This window comes from Achroia grisella, unplaced genomic scaffold (assembly GCF_030625045.1).
Source record: "Achroia grisella isolate CSIRO2021 unplaced genomic scaffold, CSIRO_AGI_Agris_v1 utg109, whole genome shotgun sequence".
NCBI classification, from domain to species: Eukaryota; Metazoa; Arthropoda; class Insecta; order Lepidoptera; family Pyralidae; genus Achroia; species Achroia grisella.
This window is the reverse complement of record NW_026712573.1, coordinates 6,593,514-6,611,770: the sequence shown is the minus strand read 5'-3', so window position 1 is coordinate 6,611,770 and position 18,257 is coordinate 6,593,514. Positions and strand designations below refer to the sequence as shown.

Sequence of the window (18,257 nt, the reverse complement as noted above, 5' to 3'; positions counted from 1 at the left end):
AATTGATGAATATGGAATAATAGTTGCCTATTTACGTTAATATATAGACTTTACGCTGGCAGGTCACAATTAATTGATCATAGAATCACTTAGATGGACCGAATGATCTGATTTCAATTCTTGTTAATCCTATTATCCTCCACTCGCGAATTTACCACAAATTCACAAAGAGCGAAGGCGAAATCGCGCGGAGGGCTACCAGCTTCTATGGTATATTACTAGAAATGGCTTCTGTAATCCCGACGCTGTTTTATACAACAATAATTAATAGAAAATATGTAAAAAAGTAACGTAATCTATAACATATTTTCCTTAAGTTTTTTTTCGTGATTAATATTAAATTATAATAATTTTACGGTAAGATTTTAGGAGTAAGCATTTAATTTTATAGATAAATAAACTACATCGTACTTAGTAGGTATGTATAATATCAATAGCTGAAATCTTACATCTTACTAATGTTATAAACGCGGAAGTTTGTGATCGTGTATGGAAAACGGACGTATGTTCATTACGTATGATCTTTCAAGCAAAAACTACTTTAATTGATTGATTTTAATGAAGCTGTAAAGCTTCATTAAATATATAACTTATACATGAGAATAACACATAGGCTATAAATTTCACACGGGTCAAACCAAGGGCACAGCTAGTGTTCTATATGAAAAACAATTAAATGACACTTAATATGAGTTACTAAGTATGATTTTAAATTAAACTGTTTACTATTTAATTGTGTACTGAATTATATACCGTTTTGTCTAAATTTTATTATAAGCAGCAATTGTAATGGTTATTTGAGACAAATACAGATTATTATTATTATTACCTACCTATTGTTCCAGATATCAGAGGCTAGTTTCATTACTAGCGTAGAGGAGGCGGTTAGCCGCGACCAGTGCACCCAGACTCCCCCAAGTGGCAAGCCCAAACTACGGTCACTGCAGAGGTACCACACGTCCGATCACTTGTACGATCGGCCTCACAGGGCCCACAGATTAAAACATGATTGTCGACCGAAGAGTTTGGGTCTGAGTGACTCGTACCCACTGTTCTCTAAGCCACCATGCTATGACAGCGGCCCGCCATCAAAGTAAGTATACTTGGTAATTTTATAATGAATAAATTATGAAATTACTAGATACAGGGGCAAGATGTCTTAGTCCTTCAGAATAGCACTATGTCACATGATGATAATGGTTGTCTTTTATTAATCATTATCATCATGAATGATGAGAGTAGATTTAAGAGTACATTTATTGAAATTTGATTATTTGCAATAAATAAACTCATAAATATCTTGAGCCAGTTTAAAAAATCTTTCTTAGTTTTCTTTTAATTTAATAATACCACCGAGTGCAGCTTCCTAAATTGTGAGCATTGCTTGTAGCTTAAGACAAGTTGATTAGGGAAGTGTTATTCCCTAATCGATGCATGTTGAGAGGCATTCTTTTACTACACTTTTATTTAATACCATAATTATTACTTATGTTCTGAAACTCCAGGTATATTTTAGAATAAGAAGGTCCGCATTCTATCAATAAGGGATAAGTATTATGAAAAAGTACCTAACATTAATGTTTACTATATTAACGTATTACATATCTACAAGTCGTAAAAAAAACATACAAAGCGGACATTATGTTGTACCAAGGTGTTAAACTGCTTGCAACGTTTCCGTACAACACGTAATTTTCAAGTTAATAATTTTGTGCCTAATAATAACATCTATTTTATGAGTAATACCTACCGTAATGATTTTAGATACTTACCTTTTGTATTCTTATGACTCATATTGCGTAGGTTGTAAAACTTAGTGTCTACGTAGCTACTACTACGTACTACCGATATAAATTAGGAATGATCGATATTGTATAAACATCGATGTGTAGTGAGAAAATATCGATATTTTGAGAAGCAGTTTTCAAAAACATCGATGACAACAGCTTAAAAAAACAAAATAGCTGCAAAAACGGAACGTTTCATATATAAGACCTTTACGATTCAAAAAACAAGAAAAAGTATTAGCGGCTTAATACAAAATACAAGAACATGTATTTCCTGATACATAGTCGATGGCGACATCGATAATTTCTAATGTCGATAAGCCCTAATACAGATAGTAAGTGTAAGGAGTACTTAATTGTACTCATTATTATTATGGTCACATCATTTAGTGATCAAATATATCTCGTATTGCTTATTACACTTAAAATGTTATAGGAATTACTACGCGTTACGAATTTTTGTTGTATACATTTTATTAAAAAAACCAACCCCTACATGCTTAAGATATGTGGATCTAGAAAGATTCATTTTAACATTCCCAATACACTTTTTTATACCACAATAGCCCGTATTGTTTTTGACTTAAAGAAAATGTAAAAAAGACACTGTATATGTCATACTTAATCGTACTATAAATAAATTTTAAATTAATTAATTATTAATTTCAACATAATATTTCTACTTCTATATTATTATACAATAAATACTCTGTGGTACAATTATCTGATATATGGTAATTATTATTTAACTACCTTCAATATAGAAATGTGATTGCGTCTGTTACTCGTATTTTAGTGAACAGAGGTGCCATCATTATTTATCGCTAATTAAAAAATAGTTTATGATAATAATTGTTTTTATAGTTTAAATAATTATAGAAGTGTATTTCCTAATTATAATTATCATTATTATTGAATAAATCAATGATGTGTGTATGACTGGGAATAGGTTTTTGAAAATAATTAAGTAATTGTAAAAAACAACTTAATTAACATTAAACAACGTAATTGTAAAAGACAGTTTTGTTAATTACATTATAACACAAATATAAAATACTATAGCTTACCCGTGGTTCCGGCGGGTTTTTGAGACAAAATATTTTGCCTCTCGTTAAATGTTAAAATCCTCAGCTCAGCCTTCTTCAGCACATGAACTGAAAAAGATAAGAAACAGACACAAACAAAAACACTTTCCTAATTAATAGGTACAAGTATATTATTTAAGAATATGGATTTACATGTAAGTACATAACAGAGGGTAATAATGTTTTCTTTGTCCTCAGATTTAAAGTGAGTGCAACAGACAGTCCTACAATTTCGATAACGCCGACTCACAGTTTGGACTACGTCCCCAAGAACGGAGGAAGTCCAAACGGCGGTGCAACGCCAAACGGAATGGTGTCCACCAGACCGTCTACCACTGTATTGTTAAGCCCTGGATACCTCAACCCTTGTCAATGTAACCAGTCAATGAAAGTAAGTATTGTTACCGTCATATGTAAATAAATAACCCTGAATGATTCAGATGGTTGATGATTTATTCTAGTCCCAAAATAAGGTACACTTTGCGAGGGTACCTCTGTCTCACCTATTCGGCCGCCAAGTAGTTTGTTTTGTAAGATGTGTTTCGGTTGAGGGCTGAAATAAGGCTGGAGAGATTTATCAAGAGGCATGATATCTTAGACTTCTCAAATGGCAAGGCATGAGTCATATCTCGCGTATTAGGTACATGATAACGTGATGCCCATAGATCTGTTCATGTATATAGGCGAGGGATACCGCTTGCCATTATGCTTGATGGGGCATCAGCTTGTTTGTTATTCCAGTTAGGTAGTATATAAAATAAAGTTATATTGTTTCTATGACATTTAAATTAATTAATTAATTAAATAATCCTGGACGATTCACACAGCACCATCTAGTTACTATGTCATATATCCGGTACTAGACATGGGACAGGTTATTTTTTTCTGTAAATACATAAATAATATACACAGAATATTACAAAGACTAAATTAATAGTTAGTTTGGCCTGTGTAATATCAAAAAAGACATTTGAAATTATTAGTTTTTTATGTAGAGAAAGTCACGAACATGGTACAATTGTATTAATATCATAACCACGAAAGTTTGTGAAAATGACAGAATGTATAGATGTTTGTTTATGTACGGTAGTCGCGAATCTATCGTTTGACGGGGGAAGACAATTGTTAATAATGTGGTCTCACAACCTTACTGCTAGCAATGTACAGTGTCTGGAAACAATTGTGATAAATTCCTGGTGAATTTGCCACACAATGGGCTAACTGACCTCACCTTATGTTCATTTTATTATCCTCCAATGGTGCCCCGCCATCCGTAAACCGTTAGCACAGGCGGGTACATTCCTTTATGATATGCACATAAAAATCTATAAAACATTCAATTACAGAGCGTGAGTGAGTTGGCGCTGACGATGCCCACGTCGCCAGGATGGAACGAGGAGGCGCCGGTTACTGGCACCGGCCTCTCTGATGGCTTGTCGTGGAGGCGACTGCACATGTCCCGGGCCAAACTCAAAGCGACTGCAACCACCTCAGAACTATTATCAGGTATTTTATCTTTGGCCGTAAAAAACAAGTGGTTAGCTGCGTTGCTTTTTATTAATAATAAGTGGAATTCACGAATATAGGCTATATTCGTGAATTCCACGGATAGAATTTCGTTATGTAACAGCTGATCAGTTTGTATCCTATAATTTCAAAATGTCATTTTTTTAACTTTTTTGACGCTTATCCGATTCGAAATTTTGTCTCTATCGTCCAGACCTGCTAGCTACTTTAATTGATAAGGACTGGCAAGAAACGCAACTCAATAACTCTTACCGTTCTAACTAAAACACAGTTCTCAAATCTAGTGGCTTGCAACCTAAACAGACGAATTTATATTCTAAGTCTACTTCTGGTGTATTGAGTAAAATGGCTTAAATATACGAGGCAGTATTCACGCATACGAATTTGTAATCTAAGTCTATGGTTATATAATATGAAATCCCATCTATATACTTGAACATGAATATACTTCCAGGTTTCGCTATGGTGGCAATGGTAGAATTGCAAATCAACGAGCCTACAAACGTTCCTGAGTGGTTGTTCGTGATGTTCGCGGTCTGTACCACCGTTCTAGTGGCGGTCCACATTTTCGCTCTTATGATCTCCACGTACCTCCTGCCTAATATAGATGCTGTAAGCAAAATGGAATCACCGGGTGGACCAGGAGTGGCCCTCAGAGATTCACCTCATGAGAGAATGAGGGGTTTCATAGAACTGGCGTGGGCGTTTAGTACAGTTTTAGGTATGTTTCTTTCTAAATTTTGTTAGTCTATGATGCAATATGTCATATTCATTATTTATTGCGGGTTTGTCCGTGTGGGACTCTCATATTTCTGGAGTAATTTTGGAAAACAATAGGACAATTCACACAGCACCATTGAGTCCCAAAATGAGCAGATCTTGTAATATGAGAATTAAAAAACTGATCAGTAAACATTTGTGGAAACTACCCAGACCTAACAATCATACTTATGAATACAAATTAATGTATCGTGCGAGAATCAAACCAATTTTTTTTTATACTACTATATGGTGGCAAACAAGCATACAGTCCATCTGATAGTAAATGGTTACCGTAGACCAGGGGTGTTACGTGCGCGTTGCCAACCCTCAAGAAACCTTAATATACCGTTCTTGAAAAACCCTGTGCTGTCTCGTGGGAAAAGGCAGGCAGTTCATTCCACAATCAAAAAGCAAGCTCCTCTGAAACCGCACTGTCCGAGCCACTTGGATGTAAAGGGTAATAAAATTTCTTCTTTATTGTATTGGAAAATCTTTCTTTTTGAAGAGCTTAGTCATCAAAAGAATCTGTTTTAAAAATGTTCATAATTGATCCTCGATAAATTAACCAAGAAAGATAATGTTTGTGTTTGATTACTTAGAAAACAATAGCACAGACGAGTATGAGAATGAACTCAGTCAGGTTAGTCATTGATACACAGAAGAATTTCTTGTACATTCTTGAGTGAATGCATAGTAACAATGTGGTGGTAGGATCATAAATAAATGACTATACAAAAGTGCTTTTGTTAAGTGTGTTTGAACAGCAGTTATTTTTATTTAATGAAAATATGATGTGGACATATGACTAGACATTTTCTTTTTTTTACTTTTACTAGTTATGTCCCGTGACACTGCCAACATGTATTACAGAAATGTTCCTATGATTCATTTATATTTCAAATCTTTTATTAAGTCATCCACTTATTAACATTAATTTATCACGTTTATAATATTAATAGGATTGTTGTTCTATTTCAGGTCTCTTCCTGTTTTTAGTAGAGATAGCCATACTTTGCTGGGTGAAATTTTGGGACTATTCATTCGCAGCCGCCACCGCTGCTACCGTCATTGTCATACCAGGTAAATTATAAATTAAATAAATATTTATTTACGTTTTTTATGTGTAAATAATCTGTAATACTTGTGGTACTGCTCATTTATACAGAATTAGAAAAAGATATCTAAACAATTTAGACAGAAATTAAACCATAGACCCAAACTTAGCAAGACACTAATAATTATATATTGATTTTTATAAATACATATATATAGAAAAAGGCCAGAATAATAGATTATTATATGGTAGCGATAAAAAATACACATACACATACTTCCTCGATTGACATGCCACAATTTGCATGCGTAAATGGGAGTACAAAGAGGCAGAAAATCAGTGTTTATTTAAATGTTTGAATTCGCAGTTGAGAGAAATGAATGTATTCCATATTATGGATACTATCTCATTTTTGGTCACTTTCCTCTACAATCGCGACCGTCGATTGTAAAACAGAGTGTTAAACCAGAGTGAGTGCTAGACGACCGAGGTTGTTAAAGGGTAAAGGATCCCAAGTCAAGAGGCAAGTCAAATATGAATGACCGAATAACTTTCACCTCAGTCTGTGTAAGCGAAGGTTACCACTTTTCATCAGGTGCACAACCAACTCTTTTTTTTGTACTACGACGGTGACAAACAATCATACGGCCCATCTAATGATAAATGGTTACCGTAGCCTATGGTAAACCTTAATATACCCTTCTCGAAAAATCCCATGCTGTAGTCTCATGAGAAAACCTCGGCAAGAAGTTCATGCCACATAGATTGTTTTATTTAAAAAAAAATTGTTCTAACTTTGAAATACGTCAATCCTCATATCTTAATTTCTTTTTCAGTGCTAATAGTGTTTGTGGCATTTGCGATTCACTTCTACCACTCACTAGTGGTACAGAAATGTGAAACCTCTGTACAAGACATCGAGCAGCTGGAGAATATGAAGAGAGACTTGGATACGGCTACAGTTAAGGTCAACTTATTTTGAGAACTAAAAACACTGTTATTTTTCTCCTTGCAAACTCTACAATCTCTAAAGATTGCAGGCTTAATAATATATGGAAATGGTAAATCAAAAAAACAATTTCAAATATATACAGTACATTTCATAAAATAATTTGTAGTAATGCAGTTTATTATTAAAGTGGGCGATATGGTTGACATGAATTTTGTCTCCATAAAAACGAAGTTCGAATTTGTTCTAATTTCAAGAATTTGTTAGATTTTCATTCTCTCATAGAAGATGATTTTAAAATATCTTTGTTTTAAGCTAAATTTTTAGTGCCTATGCTCAATTAATTGATTTTCAAAATAAATATGTATATCAATTATTAGGTATCTACTATTTAATAGTTTTGTATTTCTATATCTATCTAACGTTGTAAAAAGTAAATAATTGGACAACATTAGTGATAAAAAAAAATAAAGGTTAAAATAAATACGCCTAAGGCATTCCGATTAAGTTATTAAGATTTTTCCATTTGTATGTGTACAATTTATAAAGAACCGTCAAAAGTGAACAGAATTTGTACTGTTCAGAAATTTTTATTAATGTATAATATGGTGCTGTATATTTTGTATATACCTAAGTTAATTAATATTTTGCCAATAAAAAATATAATTAATATTATAGGTGCAATTAATATAATAATAAGTAACAACATAATATATGAATTATTTATGTAGATTCAAAATTCATAATTTGGAATTATAACTCATTTATTTATTTTATAATAAACTATTTCACAAGATTCATCCTTTAATAAGTAGGTACCTAAAATGATGATAATAATAATGTCAATTATATAACCAATAAAAGACTGTATATAGTAGAACCTTGGGGTTAAAATACCTAATTTCCGCCATTCATAATTAACGGCGTAAGTGTATATCTAGTTAGGCCGCCAATATACTCGTATATACTTGGCAAGTTGTCAGGTTACCCGAATGCGATTACGTTCCGATGACGATTAGCGCATTTGGTTACCTGCCCTCTACGGAGAAAACCGTCTGTATATATGTAGCCTTAGCTGACTTTAGCTATTTTAACACTCTTAATAGTAAATATACATCCAATACTTATTTGCATTGATAATATAACACAAACTGTCATTTATTTCTCCTATTTGTCAATAATTAAATAGTGATAGAATATGATGAAATTTTGTATATAATGATGTTTGTTAATCAGCAGGACTGAATAATCAACAAAAATATAGAAATTATAAAATATAGTGTTAAAACATTATTCCCTAATCGTAGTTCATATTAAGACTGTCAAAATAATGGAGTAGGATCCAAAATTTTGAACTTAGGATCTCTAAACCAGAGCTAAATTAATAAAGGAATATAGGTTTTGGACGATACTTATGTTCAAAGTTTTGGACCCCGTTGTATTAAGCGTTTAAGCGCGAAGTTTTCTGTTGGATTTGACCGATTACTCCACCTGAGAACTAGGTAATAAGTCTAGCCATCAAAAGTAATTTCACATAATAACTAGGTAGATAATATCATGTCTGTCTGTACTATTTGCTATTTTCATTTCTTTGTTTTATATATATATATAGGTATAGGAATGTTTGAAAAAAATGTTTTAGACTCTATATTATTGAAATTTTTGAACTATATGATTCCCAAGTGTAGGTCTTACAATAGGTACAATGAATATAAAGATATAATCGATGTTATAACTGATTTCCTTTGTAAGATTCTCTCGTGATGAAGAAAACGATTCTATTTTGGATTGTGAACATAAAATATTTTGTTAATATGTGTAACTTTACACGCATATTAACAAAATATTTTTTTTGTATTTGTATAATGTCAGTCATATGGTTTTGGAACCTAAGTTTGCACCGTGGCGTATAAACTTGTGCCACTGTGCCCTGTGCTGTAATGATATAATATTCAATTGTTTCAGAAGATTTAGGATCAATTTCATAAATGGATTGTATACCTAATCAGTATTTTAGGCTCAGATTAAATAAGTATTTATGTATAAGTCAACTCACTCAAAAAGCCTTTGATATTGTGATCTAGAAATAAAACTTTTTTAATATATTTTTTTTCAATTACCTACAACATGTAATTCCCATACATAGAACACTGAATATATCACTCGTTATCTACTCCCAAATCAAGCAAAGCTTGTACTTGACTTGCTTGACTACTGATATAAATATTTACAGGAACAACTTTTAAAAAAAATTACTAAAAATTGTCTTTTTGATATGTCCGTTGTAAAGTTTATTATACAGAAATCGAACTTGAGACCATCGCTATACCATCGGACCATCGATGACATTGACATACAACAAAGATACGTAAGAGGAAATAAAAGCAAATACTAAGATTTAAAATCCTGTAGGCTTTTATAATAAGACTTTATTTCTAATTTAAAACATTAACAATCTTGAAACATCATAGTTTTACACAATATCAATCGAGACACAATATTACGATTAAAACGTATGTTTAGAGGCTTAATAGTACCTATTTGTGCATTGCACTTTACAGAATTAGACATACAAGAACACTTATTCATAAAAATCGCATATTAATTGAAATCATTGAAAGTATTTTTTTTTATAAATTGGGGACCTACCATTGTACAATGATAGTTCGATAGATAACCATGAAGTCCGGTCATATTATGAAACACCTTTTGTAAAAAAATAGAGTTGAAACATTGAATTTTTCTAAGTTCATAGTACATTGTGACAAATTAACCGCGACTATTTTCTGGGTAAAACGCATGAGGAAGACCTGATAAGGAATATGGTCAGCAATTGAGTAATTAGTGCGACGATTGCCAGAACCCCCTTCCCCTCCACCTCTAAATGGAGAACAGTAATTGGAGAATATGAGCTGGGATATTTGCGTTTTTTTAGCAACGAGGCTTACACAATGGCAATTTATTACCGCCGATTAGGGGACAGAAAATGAGAAGAAGGGCATCCGGATTCCTCTCTTTCCATGCAAAATGAGTTGATACTGAGACTGCTGTAACTTGTAGATTGTGTTCGGAGTATTTTTTATTCATCACCATTCATTTATTGTTTACTGACCGTGACTTCCTAATAAATAACGATACATTTTGTAATGATTGCTTTAAGCGTGAAAGCGTAACCAAAGCTTGTCGGGACTGGTTGCTAAAGTTATCAATATAACATATCTAATTATTTTTCCGACTAACATTAATTCGGTATACGCTTATGTTCAGTAGAACACTCAAGTTTTAATATGTAATTATAATAAATAAATATGTATTATGCATATTTTGATAATAATGAGAGCATAGTTTCCTATGAGTTCTCGGCTCATACTATAATATATTCCGAACAGCTGATTTTGATTTATCATAGACCTACATGAATAAACATATTTTTGAGTTTATATAATCTCAACTAATATTATTATGTTGCAATAAACGTTATGGGCCGATACACTATATTAATTACTACAAATAAGAGCACAATATAAAAACACTTAAAAGTACTGCGCACGTTTAACCGTGTCGAGGTGTGTTTATTTTGTTAATTTCTGTACAGAATATTTACCGAGTGAGTGAAATTAAATGAGAGCTTTCTGACTGGTGCGCTTCGGTATAGATTTCTTTAACAAACGCATACATACGTCATTATACAGAAATAAATGAAAACGCAACGACACGGTCACAAAGGCCTAAGTGCGCTCCCAAATTATTAGGTTCAGTAGAACAATTGTCCTGGTTTCGATTGGCATTAGTTGATAAGCCCTCAAAAAAGCCCTAAAAAGGACAATCATCTAACAGGATCTAATAATGTGTGAGAGCTCTAAATCAGCCTTCACAATTGATGACGCCGATACCTAAAACAACCACAGGACTAGATAATAAAAAGAACTCCGCTACAGTGGGTCCTGTATCTTATTTCGAAATTCGTAGAACTGCCGTTTTTGACAATAATTAAGATTTAATTAATGTTTTTTACAATACTTATTAACTACATACCTTACATTACTACAAAACATTACTTGATTTATATCAAATAATACCAAAGGTTTTTCTCACACTTTTATTTGTATTTTCATAATTTTCGATATATGTATAAATGTGGATGTGAAGAGTGTCGTAGTCGTAGTGATTTAAATTACGTCCAAGAGAAATTGTGTGTCAATTTATATTTCTGAGTGTCTCTTGGATGAAGGACAACATTGATATCAACCAAAAATTAACCTCAGAGGGGGAGGTAGGCTCGCTTCCTCTCATGTAGGATTCAAATTGTACTGAGCCAAATGTGGACGTGTTAAGAACTGTCTTCACTACAACATCGACTGTTAACTATACCCCAAACAGATACCACGATCGTGAACATATGTTTATTATGTTTGTACACGTGTGTATTTCGTTGTGCTAATTTCACTTTAAATCGTGATTTCTGATAGATTACTATTATATTTTTTGTTTTTTTTTTCATTAATACTCAAAATTTAAGACCTACTAATTATTAAGCTTAGCTAATCTAATTATTAATACAGAGTACCGTGAATATGATATAGAATACCAGAATATTATATACTGTAGAATAAAACGCGCCCGCGAGGCGAAGTGCGTTGTCGAAACGTAACGTAAGTGCATTGTTGATACCTATACGATGTGTCCTGGGGTAAATAGAACATATTACTTAACAACAGCTAGAAATCACTATTGTATTACTTCTTAAGTATACGACGACGATTCCACGACATGCTTGACAGATTTAACTTGTTTCACACTTAAAGTTTTTCAATATAAATTACTTAATGTTCATTCTGAATCAGACTCACTTGAGAATTCATAAAGACAATATCACATCTCCATATCTATACTATTGTGTACCATTACTAATATGCCATTCCTTCTTTTAGGTACATCTTCCTCAGATTCATTCTTCTGTTCCTTAGCATCCTTTAACTTTTCCAACATATTCTCACGAGGTTTCCACACTACAAGGGACATCTGTGGTTTTTCTAATCTGTAAAATAAATATTTCCCATTAATAACACTGTGTTACTTTGTTTATTAGATTGAAATAATATTGCAGACAAAAAATATTTTTATTTTAGTACAAACTAACTTAATAATATAATTTATACATAGTAATTACTACAGACCAAAGAACTTTCGTGTTATGTGGTTATTACAGTATTCAAATTAAAATCTATTCTAAATTAAAAATATATTCTAAATCTATTTCAAAGATAAATACATTACCATACATTAGACACGTGTAACTTATACTTTTTACAGTGCATGCAAGAATTGCTTGCAGATAGGATTTTTTTTACTTATGTGTCACTTATTGTAGTGTACTATTCAATAGCATTTAGATTCATTTAGATCACGTAACCGTAATTATAACACCTTCTATCTTCAGGTTTACTCAAATAATACTTCATGTTATAACCCAATAGTTCGAATATGTTGCCAATACAATGAAATTCTTGTCTCGAATAGAAATATAGATTTTTCATTCAAAACTGGTCTAGTTCCGGAGACAATTAAATTTCCACCGTAAAGAGACAAATTATATTTAATATAGAACCATTTTTTTTTTTTAATATAAATAAAATTCTGTTAACATGATAATTCATCTCATTACATAGTTATATATTATTTTCCGTTTAGTTTACTTTTCATTAAATATCCTTATCTAGCTATCTAGCATATATTGAATGCATCTATATAATTTAGCTTTTAGGCATACATAGTGTTGGATTACAATCCAGTTTTGTACCGAACTACACACTCCTAATTGTATTATTATATTGATTGTAATCTGTTTTGTATGCTAATAAATAAATAGCTTTAATAATTATACCCTAAATGTTACTTTGATGTATGAAGGATATTTTAGTTTCAATGAAGACATTTATGTGTGACAAACTAACAAACATCCATACAAATTTTGGCAATTATAATATTAGTGGGATTACACTTACCTCTCCATAAGGGCTGGTGGCAGCAATGGCTGATCTCTAATTTTCTTTACTTCATCTGACAAGACTACAGTGAATTTGTCTTTAAATTTTTCTGACACTAATGTGGAGCCAGATGTAGATGGCATCTCCATATTGACATCCATACATTCCTCAGTTGCAAGCTGGTGGGGGGTGTAGTCTGATGATATGTGTAGACTGTTGAGATGGGCTGCCATTTTTTCTTCTGTTATTAATTGTTTAGCTGGTCTGTAATAGTTTGTTTTAATAAAATATAGATAATTACTAAAATTACAGTATCAGTACTAAACTGTAACTGTAGTCTAACAATATAGTATATTGTCTGACTACCCTCCGATTGGTCCCCCGTCCAATTCAAAGGGGGATCGATATTTCGACGGCCTGAGCCGAGGTTCGAACCCTTTTGGTGCCCTCAGACTAAAGTCGTATCTGTCAGGCAGGAGGTGGCCTTCAGCCCCTCTATAAGTCCTCCCGCAGGTTTGGAGTGCCATCTGCACCAGCCCCCTGACGTCCGGTGAAGCTGTAAAGGCCAGCTGCGGCCAACAGCATTATAGTAATCCGAAAAAAAAAATGTCTGACTGATACTTCTGATGGCTGTTTGTTTGATTCTTTTTTTCTTAAGTTAAGCAAAGCTTGTATTCCAAGTAATAAACACTAAGATATAAATACTTAAACATATGTTTTTGTGAATATACACATAATATAGACAGAAAACACCAAGCCTATACTAACACTCATAGCAACAAAACAATACAAACATTTTCATCTTGTAAGGAACAAATCATTCTTCTTGCATTCCGAATGAGTGGTAGAAAAATAATACTATTCAAAAATGCTTATATTAAGTTCATTTTAATAAAGATTATTTCTATTTCTATTTCTAAACAATTGTAGTCTTACTAATAGACAATAACAAAGCCTACATAAGTTCACTATAAGATGAGAAGGGTTTATAAAAATCATCATTAAAGTTATAAAACAATTATTAAATACTTACACTGTCGGTTCTACATCCAAGCTCTTCCGTTTACAATGAATCACTGGTGTCACTTCAGCGCCCGGAGGCGGAGTTTGTGCTGTGAACTGCATTAGGTGAGGAGGAGATTGCATACCCCATGGTAAACCCTGAACGTTCCATGGAATTCCAGATGGTACCGGCATTACATGGGGGCTTGATATATCACGGTTGTAGGGCATTGAGTTTGAAACCATTGATTGTTCAGCAAACATTTGTCTATTAAGATCGTCCGATTGTGAATATTGGTACGGAGGGTACCCGTAAACATCCATTTTAATGTCACTCCAAAACAAAATTTTCTTGAAAATGCACTAACAAAATTATTCAGACAGGAAATGTGAATAAATGGCAAAATTTAAGAATAAAAATTAATGTCAAATCAAACATTAAATTTCGATCGCGCACAAAACATACTTGCAAACATTACTTGACAGACTATTTTTTTAATGTGTTATTGTAAACTAAAGAATTTTCCTGAAAGTTCTATAAATTCGATTCAAAACTATGTGAGCGATTGATTAATTAATTAATCGATAATAAGAATCGAGTACACACTTGTTCAATGTGGACAAAATTTGCTTATATACTCACAAAATGAGAAATAGGAAAATCATTATTTTTTTCCTTATTTTACTCATGTAATGAACAGAAAATCAGATTAATGATCAGCAAATATATGAACGAAAATGTTTCAATCTCCAATTAAACATAATATCGATAAGATTTCAATGTAGCATAATATTATTTAATATCACGTCACACTCTAGCTAGTCACTATAGTTCAGTCATCAGTGGTCATCAGTCAGCTGTCAGACTAGAGGTCAATTATGTATTCACTGACTGATTGACAGTCACTATTTAAATAAAATTACTTTACTCGAAATGTTATTGGTAAAAAAAATTTTTTAAATTAACATTAGTTCTGTATAAGCAAACCTAAATGAAAATAAATTAAGAAAATTTCAATACTGAATAAGTACATGGTGTGGACATACCACACCACGATTTCGACAAATTAGAATAAAATATTTGCAAATTATTAAAAAAATCTATGTAACAGTGACGTGAGTGATTTAAAATTAGTTTCAAGTAAAATAACTTTTTTGTGTGGGTATGTGTTATGTTTATAATAAGAATTAAAATGTTACAAAGTGGTGTATGTAAGGCTGTAAATCTTAGAACACTAGCTATAGCTAGACCCATTGTATACGTTCCTAAACACAGGCCACCTGACCCCAAGGATTTTGAGATACTCACAGATTTTCTTACAAAATATCATAAAATACTCATATTAACTGGAGCTGGAATATCGACAGAGTCAGGTAAAATTCGATACAATTATTTTCGTTTCTACTTACAATAACGCAGTTTATATTATTTTATTTATAACTTACATCAGTAGGACAGTTATAAAAATAGCTATAGAGCTATTTAAAGATGTCATTTGTTTAATGCATAAAATATGCAAAACTTAACAATCAATTGTGTGATCAGACTTAATATTCCTACTATTATCTTTCATAAATAAGACTCCAATGATCTTGTCATCTTCAATGCAGGCATACCTGACTACAGATCAGAAGAAGTAGGTCTATATGCCCGCAGCAACCATAAGCCTATTCAGTATCAGGAATTTGTCAAGTACCCTAAAGTTCGACAGAGGTATTGGGCAAGAAACTTCATTGGATGGCCAAGGTTCTGCAATATACAACCTAATGCTGTACATTACTCTATAAATGAACTAGAAAAGGCATGTAGCCAGATTTGTCAGTCGGATTTCTCACAGCATTGCTATCAAAAGTTTGAAGACATTTTGATTTTTTCAATCATAAAAATACTTTATTTCATGCATAATACTATATGGTATGAACTCTAAAATCGATAATTTGGAAAATAACTTTAACAGATGAATCATAAAAGCTATTTTTCACTATTTGAAAATTTGGAGTTAATGCATTATAGTATTAAGTATGGTGATATTTGTTATTCATTTTTCATCTGTAGTTGATATAAAATAATGAATGGCTACTTGTCATTTTCACAACAACATTCACATTCTTACAACTAGTTCTTTTAGCATCATGTAACATCTAGAGTTCATTAGTAATCATTAGTAATGGGACTTGTAGTCCTGCTGCTAGTAACTGTCTGTTACTACTGTGTCAGATCAACTGAAAAGTGATCCTTTGATTTAATGGGCTAACTTACCTAACTCACTTTATCATTTTATTATTCACTGGAACTCTATATGCAGACGCTGGTAGCACAGGCTTCAGTACTATTTCAAAATGATCCATAAAATAACATAATTCATTTGTGCATGAAAGATAAAAATAAGTAATTTATGTATAATTAGCTGGCCAACCAACTAATAGTCCCTGACAACATACATCGACTTAAAAGGCGTAAGCTACTGGAACCCAATGATTAACCAGGACCACCAAAAGAGATGATGATTCTGCTGGGAATCACTCTCTACCCACGATATAGCACCTACACCACTTCTGTTCATAGTCTCCTGATTGCAGGATAGGCACAGAAAAAAAATGTATAATTAGCTTCCTGCCTCTGTTTCACATGGGTCACATCTATTGCTATAGAAACATAGATTAAAATATAATATTGAAATGTATAGCATACATTCCGCTGTAATACATAAATTACTAATTTTCTTAATTTAGTATCTGCTAAAACTAATTTATGTGCTAGTCGCACATCTAGTTTTGTATATTAAAAATATGCTTTTATTTCTTATTTTTAGACAGGAAAGGTGACATCAATAGTAACCCAGAATGTTGACAGACTACATCACAAAGCTGGTTCAAGAAATGTCATTGAACTGCATGGAACTGGCTACATTGTGAAGTGTTTACACTGCCCATATGAGATTGATAGGAATGAGCTTCAAGAACAGTTGGCAAAAAGCAATCCAGATATGGAAAGTAATTTTGGTATGATCCGGCCTGATGGAGATGTTGATCTAACTAAGGTGATTACTTCTTATTATTTTACTAAAAGTAGTAGACCGGCGTTACACAGATGCATTATTAATCTTAGATATACCAGACTTCTTCTATATACATGCATATATACCATTCTTTTGAATCACTTTATATATTGCTGGAAACTACATTAAAATCCGTTGCATTATTTAAGAGATAAGGATATAGACTGCAGCTGGAACTTCATTTAATTGTGAAGAGTAAATCTTGCATCATATTATGGTTTTTTGTTTTAAACTGATTGAGTATAAACACTTAATTTTACCTGAAGCTCTGCACAATACATTAGTAAAATTCAAGCACAAATTATTAGTTAAGCTGCTGAGATTAGCACATCTAAATACCAAGACGAAAATTTTAACAATTTAAATAAGAAAAAAATATTTTTCGGATTTTTACAGGAACAAGAAAGTAGGTTTAGATCACCACTTTGCCCCAAATGTGAAGGCCCATTGAAGCCAGATATAGTGTTTTTCGGTGACAATGTTCCTAAACTTAGAGTGGAGGCTGTAAAGAACAAAGTATCATCCAGTGATGCTATATTTGTTCTCGGATCAAGTCTAACGGTGTATTCAAGTTATAGAATAATTTTGCAAGCAAAAGAGGAAAATAAGTGTGTTGCCATTTTAAATATAGGCCCTACTAGAGCTGATAACATTGCTGACATTAAAATAGCAACAAAATGTGGAGATATATTGCCAGAAATGTGTAATATAATTTCATAATATTGTGGGTAGTTAAATTAATGTGTTGTATTGACAAGGTAATTTCGTCTGGCAGACCATCTCAATCTAACCTATTCCAGCAGCCTAGCCGCTTGTTTTTAAAAACTATTTCACATATATAGATATATGTTATATATGTATATATTATAAATCAATATTGAATTTGTCCCTCTCTCTTAAGTTTTCCAGATCTTCCTACCTTTGTACTTTGGAATTAATGAACGCCCCAAGCATAAAACACTTGACGCAATTATAAATAGATGTTGTATATTTTTCTAATAATTTGTTAATATGTTAATAATTTTATGGTTTACTTAGATGTAAA

General features: G+C 32.3%; 3 protein-coding genes across 4 annotated transcripts in view; 2 read left to right on the top strand and 1 right to left on the bottom strand.

Moving 5' to 3' along the window:
• The window catches only part of LOC131845628 (calcium release-activated calcium channel protein 1-like), a 47,409-nt gene extending 38,936 nt beyond the window's left edge, over positions 1–8,473 (top strand). For both annotated transcript variants that reach the window (XM_059194711.1, XM_059194718.1), the window contains exons 3-8: positions 846–1,093; positions 3,071–3,263; positions 4,219–4,378; positions 4,854–5,120; positions 6,140–6,241; positions 7,052–8,473. In XM_059194711.1, coding sequence (XP_059050694.1) covers positions 846–1,093; positions 3,071–3,263; positions 4,219–4,378; positions 4,854–5,120; positions 6,140–6,241; positions 7,052–7,197 — 1,116 coding nt within the window. In that variant the 3' untranslated portion in view covers positions 7,198–8,473. The remainder of the gene's footprint in view (positions 1–845; positions 1,094–3,070; positions 3,264–4,218; positions 4,379–4,853; positions 5,121–6,139; positions 6,242–7,051) is intronic.
• Positions 8,474–11,930: 3,457 nt separating this feature from the next.
• Positions 11,931–14,624, bottom strand: LOC131847093 (uncharacterized). The gene is made up of 3 exons (XM_059196556.1): positions 14,185–14,624; positions 13,170–13,415; positions 11,931–12,202 (listed from the first exon to the last, which is right to left on the bottom strand). Exons 1-3 carry the CDS (start codon positions 14,475–14,477, stop codon positions 12,037–12,039), a joined length of 705 nt encoding a protein of 234 aa, XP_059052539.1. The 5' UTR covers positions 14,478–14,624; the 3' UTR covers positions 11,931–12,036.
• Positions 14,625–15,268: 644 nt separating this feature from the next.
• On the top strand, positions 15,269–17,968 carry LOC131846706 (NAD-dependent protein deacylase Sirt4-like). Its single transcript, XM_059196083.1, is given in 4 exon segments — positions 15,269–15,527; positions 15,765–15,959; positions 16,971–17,194; positions 17,609–17,968. Coding segments are annotated over 4 exon segments (945 nt in total). The 5' UTR covers positions 15,269–15,325; the 3' UTR covers positions 17,933–17,968.
• Positions 17,969–18,257: the final 289 nt, after the last annotated feature.

Bases quoted from the DNA above. Each gene is read 5' to 3' on its own strand.
- LOC131847093 (XM_059196556.1), bottom strand. From the start codon at position 14,477: ATGGATGTTTACGGGTACCCTCCGTACCAATATTCACAATCGGACGAT. The intron at 13,416-14,184 runs GTAAGTATTTAA...AAACTATTACAG, and splicing joins TTGGATGTAGAACCGACAGT to ACCAGCTAAACAATTAATAA. The intron at 12,203-13,169 runs GTAAGTGTAATC...TTTATTTTACAG, and splicing joins CCACCAGCCCTTATGGAGAG to ATTAGAAAAACCACAGATGT.